The following is an 18279-nucleotide window of genomic DNA, read 5'->3' as shown; positions in this document are numbered from 1 at the left end:
GACCTATTTAAAGGTGGTTACTTAGTCTGCTTCTTACTTTTTATTTTTGTTGCCCTTATGTCAAAAGCAGTGTCCCCACTGCCTATAGCTTTGTTGGTATCTTTCAGACAATCTTTAAAAAGGAATAAATATTGGTTCAAAAGTGATTTAAATCATTGGAAACTCATATGATATGGTTAAAGCACACAAGAGAAATAAATCTAAATCTTAACTTATTAAAATATTACTTGTCCTGACCTTCCTCCCTCAAATTACCTTGTATTTACTTTGAATATATTTTGCATTTACTAATGTGTATGCATTTTATTTCCCCAAAAGAATGTAAAGCTCCTTGAAGACAACTACTTTATTTTTATCTTCCCAGTGCCTAGCATAGTCATGGCACAGAGGCCCTTGACAAACGTAAAAATACACTAAAATCTCAATAAACTAGAATTCAGATAACCAGAAATTTCACTTAGCTTGATTTATTTTTCTTGCACTTAGTTTTTGGGAGTAAGGAGCAAATGAGAAGAATACTGATGTGAATTTTCTAGGTCATCTAGTCAGTATAGATTAAGGCCAGTCTATTTTTTTTTTTAATGTGTCTAGCATTGTATAATGAGAATTGAGTTACAAAAGTCCTCAATCAACAAAAAAAAAATTGAATTTTCTTTATGCTAAAGCTGAAAATTGTAGCTATGTTTTTAAAATTTTTTTTTTTTTTAGTAACAATAAGGATTGACACAAAAACAATATATGTACTATACTGGTTGGAGTAGAGGGCCATTTTGAAGAAAATCAGGAGATAAGAGAGATAGAAAAGGTAGCGAGGAATGCAAGAAGTCTTAATGGGTAGCAACAGAATAAGGAGGGGGGTGTGCCCTAATGCTGTGAATAAAGATGTGGGGATGCTATTATGGATTAAAGATATATAGGATGAGGCACTGAAAACAGCACTGAATTAGGGTTCAGGAGACCTGAGAGCTGCATCTCTGAATAAGTTACTTAATAACAAAAATAATAACATCTAACACTTATGTAGCACTTTAAGGTTTATAAAGTGGCTCTCCATATGTAAAATGAAGATATTGGAGTCCATTTCTTGATTATGAAATCAGAAAAATTGTTGTAGACTTGACTTTATTGTAGTGGGAAGAGCCCTGGATTTCAAGTCCAAGGATCTGGGTTTGAATCTTGACCCTATTACTTAATGTTTTTATGACTTTGGACAAATCTGTTAACATGTCAGGACCTCAGTTTCCTCATTGTGAAATGATGGGTAATCCCAGTGATCTCTACTAGAACTAAATCTGTGATCAGAATCACAAAATCAGAAAATTCAGTGATCTAGAACAGTGGTGTCAAATAGAAACTGGTCCCTGCCCTGCATATTGATTTAGAAAACTACCTGTTAGCACATCAATGTTGTATTGTATTTTTTATTTATTTTGTTTAACATTTCCCAATTGCATTTTAATCTGGTTCCCACTGCATTGGGAATTTTGCAGCTGTGAGTTGACACCTGATGGATAATAGCTCATACACTGATCATTCTAGTTAATTGGGATTTTACTGTGCTCTGGAGTTATCACTCCATTCTTTCAGGCACCCCTGTTAGTAAGAAAAGATCATGGTTTGGTGTATCTTAACCACAAAATGATAATATCCTTGGTTTTGGCAGTTTGCCTGAGTTCACAAGAATTGACAGCTAAGAGAATTAAATTTCTGAGTCTCTTGATTTCTTGTCCTATGCTTTATCTACTAGACAACACTGCCTCTTGGAGGTCTTCTTTCATTGTTCTAACTCTGCAGCAGAATGTTGTCTAAAAACTGATTTCCTAAGAGCTGATATTTAAGCTTTATTTGTTCTTCTGCATTTATAACCCTATCTTTTGGGGGTAAATGGTTTTGATTTCCAGTAGAATTAATTCGTACATTTTGCCTTTCACTTTGATTAGTAGGTAGAAGAGATTTTTAAAGCCTAGATTAAAATAAAACATTCAGATTAATAAAGACTTAAACACTTTGCATTAAGGTCACATGTGATCAGTGTCTATGAGATAAGCAGAGAAAAGTAAAACACTTATCCAGTTCAGAAAGTGTTGATTTGTTTTATGTAGCCATAATAGTCATTATTCAGGACCCTCAAGTGCATCAGTGAGCTGACGAATGTCCATTGGTTGATAATCTTTTCTCTTTTATTCTGTGATTCTTACTGGCCATTTCAAAAACTTACTGCCATGGACCTCTCTACCACTACATATTCCCATGTACTCCAAGATACAGTAGAACTGGTAAACTATAATCCCTCTGGAACTATCCTCCCTGAAAAATCAGATTGGCAGCCAGATTGATAGCTTTTCAGGTGTTCTACTAAAAACAAAAACAACAAAAAACAAAACAAAACACGAAGGTGGCTGCTTCCATTCAGTTTCCACAATCCTCTCCTACTCTGCCCTCCGGCCTCAACTTCTTGAAGTATTATAAATCAGGGAGGGGAAGGAAGTGGCACAAGTAGTTAGAGACAGTTATAGAAATCACCCTGAAGTCATCACAGTGATGTAGCCAGGACTTCTTAAACTGTAAGTTGTGACTGCATATGGGGTCATGAAAAAATTTGGCAACAGTGAAAGGTTTCTGAACACACAGTGACCAAAGATTAATCAAAAATCAAATGCGTAATAAATCTGAGATGTTTCTGGCAGATCTTGCCCATGTTGCATCGCACAACTTCACTTCAGCCTTGGTTCTGAACATAAAGCATGCATACTTTGCACAGTAATAGTATAGGTACTCTAAACATTTTATAGATGAGGAAACTGAGGTATAGACAAGTTTAGTGACTTGCCTAGGATCACACAGCTAGTAAGTGTCTGAGTCAGTTTTTGAGCTTATCTCTCCCAACTTCAAGTCAACTTTCAACTTCATTCAGCATGATAAAACTAGAAGGGACTTCCAACCCCATTCTGAAAGGACTGACTGATATACCATAAAAATGGTCATCTAGCTTCTAATGAATATTCTGCTTTGCTCATTTATCTGACTAAATAAAAATATATTTTGTCTACCTTGTTGGAACTCTTCAATGTAAAAATCTGTATTTTATTTCCCAAGCTGACTTTTTTTGATTTATAAATATGGTACTTCTTGACTTGCTTGGTATAACTATAAAATAATATACTAATTTTCTAGGGTCACTGGTGGGAGGGAGTTAGTTGCTTTACAGCCATCACATAGATGTCAAAGGAATATGAAATGAGTCTGCATATGTTTTCTGGGAATCTACAGTTTGCTAAGGAACTACATGCGTCTAAACATCATCTCTACTTTTTTTATTCTCAAATTTTCCTTACCTTACCATATGTAACTACTTCTTAATTATTTAAGATCTCATACAGATTATAAAGTACCATTGACTTTCCCCTTTTCTCACCAGAGAGTGGGGGGGGGGATGTTTTTTGAATGGAATTTAGTACATTTTGGTCATAACATTAGTTAAAGATTAAGTAAAGAAGATATTCAATAAAATTACTAAAGCATTTGCTAAAGGGCATTTTTTATTATTTCTTTATCCCACATCATCATCAAAATGTGGTGTTGATTACAATTACCCTAAGTTGTAAATTGCCTAGAAGTATATTTTAGCCCCAGAATTAAAATTAGTACTGTTCTGTTCTGTATGCTCTTTTATCATTTACAAATTAAGCCTGGCCACCTAGAGAGCAGATGTGGAAGTGTCCTCATACTATTGCAATAGCCGCCTAACTGTTCTACCTGCCTCAAGGCTCTTCCCACTCCATTCCATCCTCCATTCAACTCAAGGCAATTTTTCTAAAGCTTGTATCAATTTTTTTAAAAGGTTATATATTAATGCTAATTTGTTTGATATGACACAATGTTATGTCCCAGGCTCTTTTGAAAAAAAAAAGTTGTCTTCCATTCACCCATCAAGATCATTTATTATTCCTTAGAAGTGATAGTAACAGAAATAGCCCTGTTCTGGGGCCCTCTAATAATAAATATCAGATGAGACATAAGAGATATATGTTTGTGAAAGCTATTCACCATTGTAATGGAGAAGATACTACAGAGTTCAGGTTGAGAAGGGTTCGTTGTGAATAATCTAATCATCCAGTTGTTTTTGTGCTAATTGCATCACCACTCTTCCCGAACCCCAGGCGTTGCACCATCCTTGGATGAGATCTGTAATCTCTTGAAGAAGTTTGGCCTGTTTATCTAGGAAAGAAGAAGTGGATGAGGAATGTCTAATACCTAGATTTCAAAATGCTTTTGGATGAACACCCTACAGAGTTTGCCCATCAGTGTTTATGTCTGCATTAACACAAATGGACAACAAATTGGGCCTGAGGTTGAGTAGATAGAGGAAGAAATAGGTTGGATTTCTTTCATGAAATTGCCAGATTGTTTTACTGGCCTCAAGCTTCCCATAAAAACAAAGACCCATATTTTAAATACTAATATTTTACTGGAGATTTCTGGAACACCATTACCTCTGAAGAATTAAAATCAGTGTCACTTAGTACACAATGGGTGTTGACAGGCTGCAATATATGATGAGTGAGCAGCTTTGAAGAATAGGAGTAAAAGATAACATCTAGGAATAGTATTGTAGGAAGATCAAATGTGCTAGTCATGTGGCAAGAGCAAGAAATGACAAGTAGGCAGCCAAAGTACTCCAGTGGTACCCTCCTAATTTTGGAAGAAAGGTCTCTAATACATTGAATGCTCCCATTCAATGGAAAACTTTTGTGAGATCATGGGCGTGAGTCACATGGCATGAGTAGGTATGGGATGGTTTAAGACCTACATTGTTGGAGGGAACCTCCTGAACTGAATGGATCTCAGATCCCATTTGAGTGAGAGTTAAAACAAAAAAACTAATCACTATGATATAGGTTCCTCAATAGTAAATGAGGAAAGTATTGGCACTTATTGAAGACTTTGAGTCTGCCTGCTGCTGTCATGACCTCTCATCTTCCCAGTTCATTATTAGAATTTCAAACTGGATGAGGAACATGTAGAAATGGTACCCCTCTTACCCTAATCAGTCAAGTACTTTCCTGTCACTTATGTGCTATTTAAAATATAGATTCTGTTATTTGTTCTTTCAAGGGAATAAGTATAGTTTAAATTTTAGATTTAAATAGAAATTATTTTAGGCAGTTAAAAATAGAATCCATATACTCATATCCTCATATTATCTAATATTTGACATTTGTATTGTTTGTCATCATTTAAGTGCCCACAAATTCTATTAATGCTTAACTCATACCAGTCAACCCTTTAAGGTTAAAATATTTTTTTGGTCAAAATTGAGATTAGATATACTTGCAACTGAATACTTCCTGTTATGGATCCTGCCTTATGCTCCTATTTAGGCAATGTCTAATTTACCATAGATTTCACTATTCCTTGGAATGTTTAATAACAATTATTGATATTGGTAAGCAGCTACCATTCTCAGCATTATATTAGTATATTTGTTTGGCTTGCTAGCCCAAGACATATTAACATGATGAATTGACATTACCTTCCTACCAACCAATTGTAGACTTTTTCATGTTTTTTATTGTCTAGGCTTCTTGTGTAGTGATCTTAATACTTGATTTAAAAGTATGCTTGTCTGAAGAAAGTTGGGATTTTTTCCTAATTTGAAATATACAACCTGTTGAGATGTTGATTGATGATTATTTGTGATAAAAGTAGAAATAACAAATATCTCTCAAACATGCTTCAATACAATTTAACTGTAATACCATAATGAACCCTTATTTCTTTTTCTTTTTAGATGTATGGTCTGCAGGATGTGTATTGGCTGAGCTGTTGCTAGGACAACCAATCTTTCCAGGGGACAGTGGTGTGGATCAGTTGGTGGAAATAATCAAGGTTGGCACTTAACTGGGATTATAGAACTTTTGAAGTGGAAGAGATTTTAGCATTGATATAGTCTAACTTCATCTTTTTACAGACAAGGAAACAGACCCAGGTTAAGAAACTTGTCCAGAACTACACAGCTAACAAGTGGCAGTCCTGGAACAAGCTCTTCTGACTTCCACTAAGGCTAAATAATTTATTTGGGAGGTCTAAGGCAAGAAAGTGGGCATTTCATCAACTTAATCTTTTCGCTATTATTTAATGTACTTTTTTTAAAAATTAAGGATAAGATCCTAAATTGAAATGATCTTGAATTTTTCATCATGAATCATTGGATTTTTTGAACCTCTTAATGCTTTTAGTAAAGACTTCCATTGAGGCAGCTAGGTGGCACAGTGGATAGAGCACTGACTCTGGAGTCGGGAGACCTGCAAATCTGGCCTCAGACACACACGTGCGCACACACACACACACACACACACACTCTCTCTCTCTCTCTCTCTCTCTCTGTCTGGGCAGCTGGGTGGTAGAGCACTGGCCCTGGAGTCAGGAGGACCTGACTTCAAATCTGGCCTCAGACACATAACACTTACTAGCTGTGTGACTCTGGGCAAATCGCTTGACCCCAATCGCCTCACCCAAAAATAAATAAATAAATAAATGAATGAATAAAATAATTTTTAAAAAAAATTCCATGTTTATGGTTTTGCATTTTTATGGCAGTTCATTTTGCATTTCAACAAATTACAGGACTTGAATTCTTGTATCTTTTTGTGTGTAGTTTCTGAAAGTTTCACCCTTAGGGGAATTAAACTCAAAACCTGTTTTCTGCCTCTCTTCCCCCCCCCTCTTATTTTTAGTAAGTTTGTATGTGTGCCATTGCAATTTAACAAGCATTTATTGAGCACCTACTACAGTAGGAGCTGGGGATAAAAAAAATTAAAAAGCAACAGGTCACGTGCTCTGAAGATTACATTTGTGGGCTGGGGGATGGGACACATACACAGCAAAGTAAACACAAAGTACATGCAATATAATGTCTAGGTAGAGGTTTTAGCAACTGGGGAATCAGGATAGGTCTTTCATTGCAGGCTACATCTGAGCTGAGCCTTGAAGAAAGCCACAGTTTACATGAATTTGGAGGTAAGAAGTGAATGCAGTCTAAAGATGGGAGAAAATATTTATAAAGGCAAAGAAATTGGGGTAATGGAATTTTGGCTGAAAAAATAGAATATGTTAAAGAGAATAATATGAAATCTGCCTGAAGAGGTAAGCAGGAGCCAGATTTTGAAGGACTTTAAAAACCAGACATGTTATCTTCAAGAAAGCAGAATAATTAATTTCATCAAATTGATCCAACCCAAAAGCCTTAGGAAAATTACTTCATGAATTTAAAAATAAAATCCATATTCTCATGTGGTCACAGGTAGAGTAGTAAGTATAGTTGAATGCAAAAAAAGTAAGAAACCCATGAAGTAGAATCAACTCCTACTAAGTTCCCCATCCCCCAAATCTATTTCATGTGCCAGTCACAATGAGCCAGAGAAACCTTGCAAGCTTGTGCTCCATAGAAGTTCCTACCAGGTTCCCTATGTCAGTGTCTCAGCTTGAACTCCTCTTACATTTGCGCTACAAGAGGCAACAGACACTAAGTGTGCCAAGCCATTAGAAAGAAAAGGACAGCAATTGAATCATTTGACATTGCATCCCTCATGAATTGATATTTTTTAAGAGTGAGGTAGAGCAAATAAAAGGAAAGATGGGGTAAAATGTACAAATAAAGTAACATAAAAATGAAATAGAAGAGGGGATTCAAATTTACCACTCATAAATTGCTTGAAAATTAGATCGGACCAGATAGACATTAGTGAGTCTGTGAGATAACATGAAATATTAGAACAAACATGAAAGCCTTAAAAATATCAGGGAGTCTAATGTATTTCCTAAGGTATTATCTCCTATCAAAAACATCTGACTGAGAGGGACTTTAATAATTATCAGATAATGGGGCCGTGAATAGAATGCTAGACTAGATATTAGCAAATTCACATTCCACCTCAGACACTAACTAGTTTTGTAACCTTGGGCAAATCATTTAACTTCTTGCAGCCTTGATTACCTCATTTGTAAAGTGGGAACAATGATAATAATAATAATAATAATAAAAATAATAGCTCCTACCTTCTGGGGTTGTGAGGATCAAATGAAGTAATATGTAAAAAGTTTTGCAAACTTTAAAATATGATATAAATTATTGGTTTTTATTAATATTGTTTCTGTTATTGTTATTATCTGAAAACCTTGACCATAAAATGGCCTACATGCCATATTTCCAAAAAATCACAAAGGAAAATGGCACAGACCTTTTAGAACCAGAGGGCAAAGTAAAAATAGAAAGACTTCACTGGTTACCTAAAAGAAACTCAAAAGCAAAAAAATCACAGTAATGACATAGCCAAATCCAGAGCTTCTAGGTCAAGGGGGAAAAACGGAAGTAGCAAGAAAAAAAGAGTTCAAGTGCCAGGGAGCTATAGTCAGGATTACACAGCATCTGATGACTGCCACTGAAAAGGATAGGATAACTTGGAACATAATATTTAAGAAGGCAACAAATAAAAGCACACAATCAGTTTTACCCAGCACAGCTGAGTATAATCTTACATGTGATTACATGTCACATTGCAGGGAAAAATGAACCATAAATTCAATATAGTACTTCCAAATATTCCTGATAAAGTGACCAAAGCTGAGTAGACATTTTGAAATGCACAAACAATTGTTATAAGAAACTTGGAAAGTAAATATATTTGAGTAATTGAAAAGGATTTTACAATTATGAAGTGTTTATATTTTAATAGATGGAAGAAAAACAAAAGTCTCTCTTCTGAACTCTGTCTTCAAGAGTCATAGAGTCCCGAGGTTGTTTTGAGGGTTAACTTGAGAAAATAATAGTAAAGCACTTTGAAAACCTTAAAGCATTATATAAATGCTAGTTGTTATTATTATTATTATTATCATTATTATTAAATATAGGACAGAGGACCTGGGAGCTGTTTTGTTACATTTTGATATTCTTAAGAAGAAAAAGGGAAGGAAGGGAAAAGGAATACACTATGGAAGAAAGAGGGAAGATGGGAATAGAACTTATTATGTCACATAATCATGGTGTTTGAGAAGAAGACTACAAAAACATGGAGGAGAAGACAGGTAGCAAGGGTATGCTTGAACCTTACTTTCATCTGAACTGGGCAAAAAAGCATTGACTTAATACACAAAGAATTTGGTGTAGAAATATATTAAATGACAGGGAATCAATTAAGGAGAGGGAAATTAAGAATGGTAAGGGATAGTTTCAGGAAGGGAATCTTCAAATGACATTCCGTATTTGGAATGTGGAAACTACAGTGAGAAATAAAAGGAAATAAGGGGTAAGAACCTATAATCAGAGATTGAGGTAGAGAAAAAAAAAGATGTAGAGGAATAAAAGTAGATTACATCAAATATAAATATCTTCTCTCTACATCCTCTTCTTTGTAAATGGGCAAGAAGGGACAAAAAAGCATATAGGGGAAAATACCCAGTTAATCATAACTGTGAGTGTGAATAGGATGAATGCACACATAAAACTGAAGAGGGTATATTGTTCATAGGAAACACTTAAAACAGAAATCTCCACACAGAGTTAAAATAAGGGAGGATGAAGCAAAATCAGTTATGCTTCAGATGAACTCAGAAAAGCGAAAGTAGCAATCATCATCCCAGATCAAGCAACAGTAAAAATGGATTTGATTAAAAAGAGAAACATTGAATTCCATTTTGCTTAAGGATACCATAGACAGGGAATTAATATATATGCACCAAATGACGTTGTATCAAAAATAAGTGAACCTTCCTCCTCACCTTCTCCTGACATTATAAGACTGCCGGCAGAACTCTTAGGCTGTCCTTTCGTTCCAGCTTCTTGTCATGTCACATCATTCTATTCCTTGATAACATTTTTTATTCCAATTCTCTAGGGTTCCTTGATGCTTGTATATGTCATAGCCTATTCACATTCACCATGTACTTTTCCATTGGCCTCTATGCAATACTCATTTTTAATACTTTAAATATTTTTGTATTCCATGTTGTTCAATGTTGATATTTTTTTAAATTGGCCTTTGCTTTCATGGGAAGTTTATGGTTATTAAGGAGCTTATATTTTCCTGAAGGCAATCTGTCCTGTTCTCCTTCTTTTCCCCTGAGTTCAATTAGTCATCCAAATGTACTATATGTCCTAGACATACATAGTCTTGAACATAGTCAATGGAATATCCATCTAAATGTGTTTTGAAATCTGAACAATAGAGATTTTGTCCACTTGGTCTTTCCTATGTAAATGACCAGGCCAAACTCCAGGAGGTCCTGCAGTATTCTGGTGCTTAATGCTGTCAGCACAGAGTCATTTGTGAATAGGAGCATCTGGAAGAACTCACCATCTGTTGTAGACTGGGCCTGTTTCAGGCCAGTCTGATGCTTCAAGTTCAAATTGGAATGAAATGAGAGACTTGTAGGTCATCTAACAGTTAACAGGTTTACTTAGCCACAGAAGACAAAGGATATTTAGCAAAGGATTGAGTTGAGGGAAACTTCCCAGACTTTAGACTGTCCATGCTGGTAACCCAGCCAGAAACCAGTAGGAGGAGAGCCATTCCTGCCTCCTGGACTGGTATTTTACTTAGGTTACCATAAAGCTGTGTCAGTGATCTGAGCCTTACTTTCTTCAGCCAATTATACCTTGAGGATGGTTTCAATTACTGTTAAGGAAAACTAACCTATCCTGCATGGCATATATTTCTGCTTTCACATCCCATCCCTTGATGACATGGTTCTAAAGGTCTTCTACAATACTTCGAACTACTAAATTATTTTAAACCCATTTATGGACAGCTCATCTTGAGGATGCAAGAAGGCTGGCATTGGCTGAAGTGGAGGAGAAAAACTTAAGACAAAAAGCAAACCCAAAAAAAACCCAAACAAAAAATCTAATGCCCCCTTAAAGCAGTAACAGAATATGAACAAGAACCAACAACAGAATTCCCTGGCTTTACCTCCTCTCTTGAGAAGGACCCAATCCTAGATCTTAACAGTTAAGTCTTTGTAATTACAAATCTTTAGAGTTCTGTGTCCAGTATAAAGAGATGATGATAGTAAGCAGGAACAGCACCAGGACCATCAGAGCATGACATAGGTGGTAAAACTTCCGGCACAATCACTGATCCTCTTTATGGGTCACAGTTATCTATAGTAAAGAAGCTAAAATATCCTTACCAACTTCTCAGTGGTGTGTCCCAGCACCATGGTTGACATTGAGAATCACCCTATATAAATCACCTGTGCTGTTTAGTGTTCCTTTGGATCTCTGTGGATGTGGGAGGTTATACTAAATCTTTGTATTTTTAGAGGCTTCTACAAAGAAACTGCCTCTCCTCCCCCCTTCCCTCCATACCTTCAGTGAGGGCTAAAAAGAGAGTTTCACCTCCCCTCTGATGCCAGAAAGCAAGCCACCTTCCACCACCACAACCTCTTTGGTCCTTTAAGTCCTCCCTGAGAAAAAGTTTTTCATTGACTACTACATACTGTACTACTGGCAGCATTGTGAAGGGCCCACATAAGGTCAAAATTGGTTATCTTTTGCTATTGCTCATGCCAGTACCCTCTCCATGGGTCCCTCTTTCCTCCGCTACAGACTTTACAGGGGCCAAGTGATGCCCCCATCTGCTTGGGCCTGAGTGTTGGCCTAAGTGTTGCTGCACTGGGCTTGCTGAGCTCTGCCACATATGCTACCACTGGTGAGACCTCTCGGCAAACTACTTGCTCACATTGGGCCCCATTTCACAACTGCCCCTTATGTATCACTCACTGGAATTCCCAGAAAGAAAGTTAAAATTCAAAGAAGTGAGAATGGAAGCTGTTTCTCTTTTTAAAATTTTTGGGGTATATTTGGTACATTTGTCCATATTTGTAATTCCAGAAAGGTCCCTGGGCTCATGGAGAGCAGTGTACATTGGGAAGAAAAAAAATAATTCAGCAGAAATAATCAACTTGTCAAAAAAAATTTCCCATTGTATGAAATCTTCCATACCCATCACACACAGACACACACACACACACACACACAGAGTTCTGCAAAGGAACAGGGGAATGGGCTTTTTTTTTCCTTCTAATTTTTATTTAAAGTTTTGAATTCTAAATTCTATCCTTCCCTCCCCTACCTCCTCCCTGAGATGGTATGTAATCAGATATAGATCATACATGTGTAATTATGTAAAACATTTCCATATTAGTCACATTAGGACTCAAAAGAAAAAAATGAAAGAAAGTGAAAAAATGGCATGCTTCAGTTTGTATTCAATATTATTTCTTTCTCTGGAGGTGGATAGTATGCTTCATCATTAGTCCTTTGGGATTATTTTAGATCATTGTGTTTCTGAGAATAGCTAAGTGATTCACAGTCTTCATCAAACAATATTACTGTTACTGTGTACAGTGTTCTTTTGGTTCTATTCACTTCACCATGCATCAGTTCGTGTAAATCTTTCCTGCTTTCATTTCTTACAGGACAATAATATTCCGTAATAGTCACATACCACAGCTTTTTTAGCCATTTCCAAATTGTTGGGCTTCCCTTTGATTTCCAATTCTTAGCTGCCACAAAAAGAGCTGCTATAAATGTTTTTGTACGGATAGGTCCTTTTCCCTTTTTTTGGATATCTTGGGGATGTAGACCTAGCAGTAGTATTGCTGGATCAAAGGGTTTGCACAGTTTTATAGGCGTTTCGGCACAGTTCCAAATTTTTCTCCAGGATGGTTAGATCAGTTCACAGCTCTCCCAACAGTGCATTAGTGTCCCACTTTTCCCGCATCCCCTGCTACATCCAATATTTTCCTTTTTGTCATATTAGTTATGCTGATAGGTGTGTGGTGGTACCTCAGACTTGTTTTAATTTACATTTCCCTGATCAATAACAATTCAGAGCATTTTTTCATATGATTATTATAGCTTTTGATTGATAACTATTAATTCCTTGTCTAAAAGCTGCATGTTCACATCCTTTGACCATTTATCAATTGGGGAATGACTTGTGTTTTTATAAATTTGACTCATTTCTCTATGAGAAATCAGGCCTTTATCAGAGATACTTCTTGCAAAATAATTTTCCCCAGTTTTCTGCTTTGCTTATAATTTTGATTGCATTGGTTTTGTTTATGCAAAAACTTTTAAATTTAATATAATCAAAATTATCTGTTTTACATTTTGTAATGCTCTCTATATTTTCTTTGGTCCAAATACTTCGAGTAGCACCCTTTATGTGTAAATCATGTGCCCATTTTGACCTTATGTTGGTATATGATGTGAGATGTTGGTAGTTCCTGCCATATTGTTTTCTAATTTTAAAGCAGTTTTTGTCACATAATGAGTTTTTGTTCCAAAAGCTTGGATCTTTGGGTTTATCATATACTGTATTGCTATGGTCATTTACTATAATGTAATTTGTACCTAATGAGTTCCACTGATTTACTACTCTGTGTCTTAGCCAGTAGCAGGTTGTTTTATTAATTACCACTTTACAGTACAGTTTGAGATCTGGTAGGGCTAGACTACCTTTTGCATTTTTTTGATTGATTCCCTTGATATCATTGAACTTTTGTTCTTCCAGATGAATTTTATTATTTTTTCTAACTCTATAAAATAATTTTTTGGTAGTTTTTGTTACTTCACTGAATACATAGGTTAATTTAGGTAGAATTGTCATTTTTATTGTATTGGCTCAGCTTACCCATGAGCAATTAATATTTTTCCAATTGTTTTGATATGGCTTTCTTTGTGTGAAAAAAAGAGTATCTAAGACCTGATTTGAACTCAAGATACTGCTGACTCTAGGCCCAACACTCTTCACTGTACCAACTAGCTTTCTCAACTGTATACAAATAACACACACACACACACAGTTTATCTTGTTTATACATAATTGTTTGTATTTATATTGTATCCCCTTTAGATTGTGATTTCCTTGAGCATGAACTGCCTTTTGCCTTTGTTTCCCCAGTGCTCAGCACAGTGCCTGGCACATAGTTGGTTAAATAAATGCTTATTGATTGATTTATAGGATTAATTGGAGATAATCAACAAAGGGAAAACACTAGCATTAAGGAAGATTAAGAAAAGTTTCTTGTGTAAAGTAGGATTTTATCTGGGACTTAAAGGAAGCCAGTGAAATAGAGTTGAAGAGGAAGAAAATTCTAGGCATAAGAGACAATTAGTGAAAATGCCCATGGTTGGAAATGGAGTCTCATGTGTGAGGAACAGCAAAGAGGCCAGTGTCAATGAGAGGAGAATAACGTGTAAGAAGATTAGAAAGGTAGATCTGAGTGCATCACCTACAGTGGAGATGGACTTGAGGCAAATAAATTAGCTAGCAGACTATTGCAATAGGCCAAGCTTGAGGTGATGAGGACATGCACCAAGGTGATGGCAGTGTCAAAGAAGAGATATTACCAATCAAAGCGAAAGTCTTGACATCAGATTGCATATGGGCAGTAAAAGTGAGGAGTCAAGCAGGATATATAGGTTACCAATCTGGGTGACTGGGTTTTACTTCAAAATAATAGAAAAGTCAAGAGAGGAGGACTTAAGCATAAAAATAATGAACATGTCAGATTTGGACATGTTGAGTTTAAGATAGTCTATAGAACATATAGTTCAAGATTAGGGCTGAAGAAGTAGATTTAAGAATCATTAGCATAGAGATGATGATTGAATCCCTTAGAGCTGCTGTGATCACCAAGCAAAATAGTATAGAGGGAAAAGAGAAAAGGAATCAGGATACAGCCTTGGGGAACACACACCATTAATGAGCCTGACTTGGATTAAGATCCAGCAAAAGAGACTGAGGAAGAAATTATGAGGGAGAAGAGGGTGAACCACAATGCCAAAGGCTAGCCATTAGATTGGGTGATTAAGAGATCATTGGTAACTTTGGAGAGAGCAGTTTCAGTTGAATATTGAGCCCAAAAACCATATAGTAGAGTTAGGAAGAGAGTGAAAGAGAAAGTAGAGGGTACTGATTATATTTAATAATAACTTTGATATAGCTCTTACTATGGATCAATCATTGTGCATTTTATAATTACTATTTCATTTGATCCTCACTACAATCCTGGGAGGGTAGGTGCTATTATTATCTCCGTTTCATAGATAAGCAAAGAAGTGGAGGCAGAGGTGAAGTGACTTGCTCAGGGTCACAGAGCTAGTATCTGAAGTTGAATTTGAACTCTGTTCTTACTCACTTCAGGCCCAGTGTCCACTGCGCCCCCTGGCTGCCTTCTCGAGGAAATTAGTCGCAGAAGGGAGGAGAGATGTGAGACAGTACATGATAGGATTAAAAGGATCACATGAGAGTTTTTGATGATGGGGAATACATGGGCATGTTTGTAGGCAGTTGAGAAGCAATGAGTAGACAGGGAGCATTTGAAGATTAGTAAGAGAATAAAGATGATAAAGGTGGCAATTTGCTTGAGAAGATAGCATGAGAAGACAATCACTTGTGCATGTAGATGGGTTAGCCTTGGCAAGAAGGGCTACTTCATCATATGTGACAGGGTGCAGAAGATAGTGGCAGAAGGCATCTGAGTGATGTGAGATAAGGAAGAGGGACGAAGAAGCTCTCAGTGAATGACCTCAGTATTTTTAGTGAAATATAGGTTGTGCCTTACATATATTCTAGATATTGCTCTTTTTCTTATGTTTTTATACTCTTTTCCTGTCTTTGCTTACTTTCTTTGCATTGGTTCATGTAGGCCTTTCCATGCTTCTCTATCATGTTTGGCATTTTTTTATAGCACTAATATCCCATTATAATTTGTTTAGTCATTCTCCAAATCAGCGGATATCTATTTTATTTCCAGCTCTTTGCTATGACTAAAAGCGATGCCATAGATATTTTGGTAAATCTGAGTACTTTTTCTTATAAATTACCTCTCTGGGGTATGAAAAATGCACATATACCTTGACCCAAATATCTGGGTCAAGGTGTATGTGCATTTTTCATAATTACAAATTGCTTTCCAGAATGATTATAGTTATTCAGAGTTCCACCAACAATGCATCACTGTGCATGTCTTTCCATAACCCTTCTGACATTGACTATATCGTTCCCTCTTTTGTGATTATTTTTTTTACCATTTAAGCATTGTCATTTCAGTTGCTTCTTTGAGTGCCCTTTCATAGAGTTTCAGTAAAGTTTATATGAGTTTCACAGCGTGCTCCCAAATTCCATTTTAAAAATCCCAAACAGTACCTTTAGTACAATTATTAGACAGTCTTCAAATTCTAACCTTTAAGAGTTCCCTGGCCTACCCCACCTGGTAGGTCTGGCAATCATGATCACTCCCACACACACAAATTATGCAAGCCCTACAAACAAAGAATTCACAGTGTTTATCATTTTCAGGATATTAATATCAAGATGGAAAATACATTTACCTCTCTCTTTTCTTGTTTAATGCCAATAGCTAGTTTTTCTCTATTCCTCCTGGGGCTGTTGAAATTCCTCATGATATGGAGGCCACCTGGGGCTCATATTTCTCAATATCATCTCCCATTTTAGTGAGGCCATGCCAATCCATTACTGCCAAGTATAACTATAAGCAGTTGTTGCAGGTCAGACCTGAATCATCTTGTCTATTGCTTTAGTTCCTATTAGAATGAAATAAGACACTCATAGACCATGAGAAAATTAACAAAAGCAGATTTATTTAGCTGTAGCAGGAAAAGATTTTTTAGCAAGGGATCCAGTTAAGTTTAATTTCCCTAACGACATTGGCCATAGTTCTCTACTAGTCAGAAAACTGAGGGAAGAAAGCAACCCCACCTCCTTATGTGATGGCTTTTAAATTTAGACCTACAGAAAGTTGTCAGTGGAAAGAATGTAAATCTGATCCTATGGGTGGGCTGGAGTTGGCTAAACTGGCTCAAAGTCTGTTGTTAAATTTTCACTATGGGTATTTACAATTTGGAAATTGACAAATGCTAGAAATGAGGGCTTGATTTATTGTTCTTTTAATGGTCTAGACTTAAGAAGGTGATGGAGAAAATATTTAGAACACTAATTAAAGATATGTCTTTTGTTTGTAGGGGGAGGGGTTGAGTCAGTTATATATTTACCAGCATACTACTTCCTGAGCCAGTTAAGTCTCAAAAATGTTTTTAATACCTTTCAAGGAAAAACTAGCCTAGTCTACATGACAGTTAATCCTCTTACCACATCATTCACAGGGAAGCTCTCTACACTTTGGTGGTTCTCCATCACAGTAATAGACATCTTTGGCAAACATACATCTCCCTGTTGTATGACTCCTGATTTGTTATGATCAGATGGTCATTGAATGAGATTGTATTTCATTTTTATATTTTTCAAAGAATCCTGAATATGTATATGGGAGACACTTGATTATAAAAGAACCTTTAAGGTAGTATTTTGTTCTATAAAGTCAAGTACTTTTTCACAGTCTAGAAACAGGAAGCATATTAGGAACTTAAAATTTCATCTTTCAATTATTTATGAGATGATAAAAATGTGATCCACTGTTGAATGAAAAATGTCATTCAAAATAACTATAAATGCTTTAAATACCTGGATATCAGTCTATTATGATGAACTCCAGCATGAAGAATGTTTAAACAAAAGGGAAGAAGAAAGACCAAAGGAAAGTAAAGGTACTGATAGCCAATACCCACATTGAACCATTAGAAGATGGAGAGAGAATCCAAGGATTAAGACAGAGATGTGTGTAGGCCCTAGTACCAAGTACAGAGGGGATAGGATCAAACGAAGCCTTCCTATTACCATTCCAGAAAGAAGAGGTCAGTTCATGTCTCTGCCAGGAAATCCTAATTCAGGAACTGAGGCAGGAAATAAGAATAAAGAGGGGAACAAACCCTGCAAACCCAATGGGGAAAAAAAAATGGTTAATAGAAGTCCAAGAGATAAACCTAGGAGAAAAGAATAACTCCATAAAACTACAAGTAGCACCTATAAGGGGAAAAATGACTTGGTCATAAGAATTACAAAATAGCTCAAAAAATGAAGCAATAAATAAAAAGTAGAATTAGAATTAGAGCTCTTAAATAAAATCAGAAAGAACTTAGTACAGAATATGCAAAATCTTAACCAAGTTGTAGATAGCCTGAAAAATGGAATGAAGCAAAGAACTCAATGATTTTGTAAGACAGTAAATGTTATAGACTCAAAAGAATAAAATAAAATAGAAAAACATGAGAAATCTGTTATCAGAAAAAAAAACTGATCTAGAAAATGATTGAGAAGAGAGAATTTAAGAATCATTGGAATCCTTGGAGAC

At 36.0% G+C, this 18279-nt stretch overlaps 1 protein-coding gene across 1 annotated transcript in view; it reads left to right on the top strand.

Annotated features, from left to right (window-relative positions):
* The window catches only part of GSK3B (glycogen synthase kinase 3 beta), a 162186-nt gene that overhangs the window by 92350 nt on the left and 51557 nt on the right, over window positions 1–18279 (top strand). The window contains exon 8 of the mRNA XM_027866838.1: window positions 5792–5889. Coding sequence (XP_027722639.1) covers window positions 5792–5889 — 98 coding nt within the window. The remainder of the gene's footprint in view (window positions 1–5791; window positions 5890–18279) is intronic.

The sequence above is a fragment of the Vombatus ursinus genome, unplaced genomic scaffold (assembly GCF_900497805.2).
Source record: "Vombatus ursinus unplaced genomic scaffold, bare-nosed wombat genome assembly UNPS02001419.1, whole genome shotgun sequence".
Classification (NCBI taxonomy): domain Eukaryota; kingdom Metazoa; phylum Chordata; class Mammalia; order Diprotodontia; family Vombatidae; genus Vombatus; species Vombatus ursinus.
The sequence above is the reverse complement of the archived record's forward strand: the minus strand, read 5'-3'. Positions and strand labels throughout refer to the sequence as shown.